The sequence below is a fragment of the Buceros rhinoceros genome, unplaced genomic scaffold, assembly GCF_000710305.1.
Source record: "Buceros rhinoceros silvestris isolate BGI_N320 unplaced genomic scaffold, ASM71030v1 scaffold16303, whole genome shotgun sequence".
Classification (NCBI taxonomy): domain Eukaryota; kingdom Metazoa; phylum Chordata; class Aves; order Bucerotiformes; family Bucerotidae; genus Buceros; species Buceros rhinoceros.
Genome location: NW_010403185.1, coordinates 46,076 through 49,703, shown reverse-complemented (window position 1 = coordinate 49,703; position 3,628 = coordinate 46,076). Strand labels below are relative to the sequence as shown.

Below are 3,628 nucleotides of genomic sequence, written 5' to 3'. Positions count from 1 at the left end.
CTGCGGCTGGGAGATGCTCACCCACACAGCGGCCTGGAACGGTGGCGAACCTCCTCTGGCAGCTGGCAGAGAAGCAGCAGCTTCCTGAGGAAACCGTGAGTTTGCTACAGACCCAGTTTTCAGGTACTGCTGGGTGCATTTCCTAAGGCAGAGTGCTTCAGGATCCGTACTCCCTTGCTCTGGTTTTATGTATTTATTTGACTACATGGTATCAGTAATCCCAGCTGTTAGACTCCTAGCTCCAATGCTATAGCGCAAAGCCTTTGCAATTTGTAGGTCTGGAAAGCAACAACCAATCCTGCAAAAAATTAAAATCTCCCTGAAAAATTCAATTACTTGAGGCTGGCTACTGTGCTCTGGTCAGAGCACAACATTCAGCTGATGGATGACTCAAGAATAGAGTATATTTTAGTTAGAAAAACGTTGTCTTTTGCATTGTCCAAAAGCAAATTCTGTTAACGTTAATAATATAACCTGAGGAAACCATTTCCAACTGCAGCCAACCATAAATTCATGGCTTATCTCCTGTTAGTCAATTTTTAAGCAGCACCCACATGAAAGACACAGTCTTTACTCAAAACTGTGGGATGACATTAGATAGGAAAAGCTGTGTTGAGGGACTCGGCCTCAGTGTGGTAGAGCACACGCTCCCTGGCCACTCCCATCCCTAGGAAGAGGAGAGGCTTGGTGGTAGTACTGCTGGTTTGTGCACTTCACACCAGGCTTCAGGACTGGGTGGCTTCAGAGGATGTCCTTTTGCCTTGTATTCTGCAATGTGTATTATGTATCCCTCTGTTAAGTTATCAGCTTCATATTTTTCTTCACTAAAGCTGACCTCTTGGGTTTTTTTAAGCAGATTTGCCTTGTGAGTTGGACAGCTGGAGACAGAATACTCAACAGAAATGAGGCAATTTGCTTGTATTCTCCACCTCTACCATATTAAGGCTTATGATTATCTACGGAAGATTTTTCCCCTCCCTCATCCTCACAGCCTGACAAAGCAAGTTTTTATTCATTCACTCTGAATGTATTTCTGGGTACTCACGTAGAAATAGATAAAACATGTCTGTCTTGAAAATAGCCAGCAGTCATAGTTTTTCCCTGCTTTGATTAAGTAATAGAAGCAGAGTGGGAAGCAAGTGCAAGGTACCTCTCATTTCAGAGAGCTGGTATGTGTTCATGCATATGGGTAACAGCATAAGAATAACACACTCCTCACATTAGGAATTTTAGAGTAAGTGTGGAGTTTGCTAAATACTCCCAGACAAGCATGGGTCTGAAAAAAAGCTACATTTCAAAGCCTCAGCTGCTGGAGTGTGTTCTACTGTTCGCTGGGGAGGAAACAGGAATACAAAGAAGCAGCGGTTCTTCACCACGTTAGCACATGCTCTTGCCCTGTGATGTGTGCAGTATAGACTTGAGAGGGGAGGGATGAGTCAAATAGTGGAAAGGTAGGTGTGAGATCGCAAGTTCATCTAACAAGCACCAGCAAGAGGCAGTGTTAAGGAAACACCTGCAGTACTCCACCAACAGCCAGAACTGAGAGGAGAGATGGGCAGGAATAAATGTCTGTAGAGGAAATCAAAACCAGTAGGACAATACACAGAAATCTTTGGGACTGTTTCCTGGAAAAGGGAAAATCAAGAAGGGAGCATGAAAAAGTGAAGGACTACATAAAGCACTTAGAGTAGAGCTTTGGTTTGTCTCAACTTGCCCCACAAAGACTCTGGGAAGTTGGTTAATCTTGACAAGTGTATTTTTCAAAGTTATAGAAGGGAGATATTACCGTATCATATGGCTCAGTTTTGTAACCCATTGCGAGTAGTTATGTAGGCTCAGATCTTAATACCTGAAGTGCTATCAGACCCATTAAAAGAAGTGGAGTTACACCAGCACACAAAACAAAAGCTGAAGAAACTCCCCCCCTACAGGTTTTAAGTCTCAGACTCCTGTAGTGCAGTTTGAGGATGCCCAACAGGTACACACATTGTGCATGCCAGCCTATGGGGGTTTCATACAGCTTGCTCTAAAAAAATCTGCTCAAAGGGGTGCCGAGAGATAGTGGAGGGTGTATTGAGGAGAGTAGCATTCCACGTGGGCTGCTGAGGCTTTCACACCTTTCAAACTGTATTAGAACGTATAGCGTGGAGAAAGCCAGTTTGAAAGGACAGCAGCCTGGTGTTCCTGGCCCTCTGCATAGCCTGATTTGCACTTCTGTGTTGGTTTAATTTGTTTTTCCTGTTGTCCTGATACACTAGAGAGGCAGAAAGCTGGTTTGTTGCTTCCATCCATGGTCAGTATTTTTGCTTGGCTTCCTATCACTAGGGTGTGAGAAAAGAAACTCAAGACTATGCATTAAGAAAGGCAGGTCTGCTTACTTTATACTCTGTCTTAGTCTGCTCTACAGCTCTGGATGTGGCTAACCACGTCCTAAGTGGTGAAAGGTGCTGACTGATACTTCAGTTTTCTTAGAACAGCTTCTCCTAATTGCATCCTCCCTTTTTTTCAGTTGGCTGTCTAATAATGAGGCTGCTGCAGGCTTCAGCAACATTTTCCTCCGTCTTCAGGAGAAGATCAAGAGAGGGGAACAGGCATACCGCTACTGTACCCTGATAGTACAAGACATGTCCTTGCAGAAGCAGCAGGAGTGGGACACAGATGCAGCACCTGACAGGCTTTGTTGACTTGGGAGTAGGCATCATTGATGCTGATGAAGCTCCGTTGGCCTCAGAAGCCATAATCGTCATGGCAGCTGGCATTTCAAGTCCTTGGACAGCTCCACTTGGCTACTTCGTGAACAGCATGACTGGCTACTTGCTCAGCTGCTTTGTCAGACCATCAGTAAGCTGAACAACATTAGCATCATAGTGCTGGCTGTGACATCAGGCACCACTGCTCGAGGCACTGAGACCGCAAGAGTGCTGGGGATCAGGATAGATCCTGAAAGAATTCATTGCATTTTCCAGCATCCTCCTGGCTCTGCTCGCAGCATCACGTACTTCTTTGACATTTGCCATGCACTCCAGCTGATAAGGAATGCTCTGCAGTGCTTCTGGAAAATAGAGCGGCTCAGTGACAGCACGCAGTGGCAGCATGTTGTGGAGCTGGCAGCTTTGCAGGAGCAGAGGGTATTGAAGCCATGCAGTTCCAAGTCAGGTGGACCTGGGAGTAATGAGAGTTACCACCTGAGGGTCAACCTTGCTACCCTATTGTTCAGCGAGGCTGTTGCTGACGCACTGGAACACCTCCAGAAACTGGGCCTTGCCTTATTCCAGAACTGCAGTGGTACTGTCAAGTCTGTGCGTTTGATGAGTTGTGTGACGTATTTCATGGCAGAAGTCCCTACAGAAGGGGACTGAAAGGGCCTTTACTAGCTGGAAATTACTCCAAAATAAGCCACCTCTTTAATGAAGCCAATAGCTTCTTCCTCACCTTAACAGACTCTATGGGGAGATACATTATCAAGAGCAAACGCAAACTAGGATTTCTGAGTTTCTTGCTCAATGCCAAAAGCCTCAAGTGGCTTTACACCAACTACGTGTATTCAAAAGACACTCCTTCACACCACCTCCTGACCTATGCCTTCAGCCTTGACCCACTGCAACTGTTTCTCAGGGTGCTCCATTAA

The 3,628-nt window shown here is 45.6% G+C and overlaps 1 protein-coding gene across 1 annotated transcript; it reads left to right on the top strand.

Moving 5' to 3' along the window:
- The first annotated feature begins 1,431 nt into the window (after positions 1–1,431).
- THAP9 (THAP domain containing 9) lies at positions 1,432–3,628 on the top strand. The gene is given in 4 exon segments (XM_010132920.1): positions 1,432–1,451; positions 2,510–2,615; positions 2,823–3,309; positions 3,312–3,628. Coding segments are annotated over 4 exon segments (930 nt in total).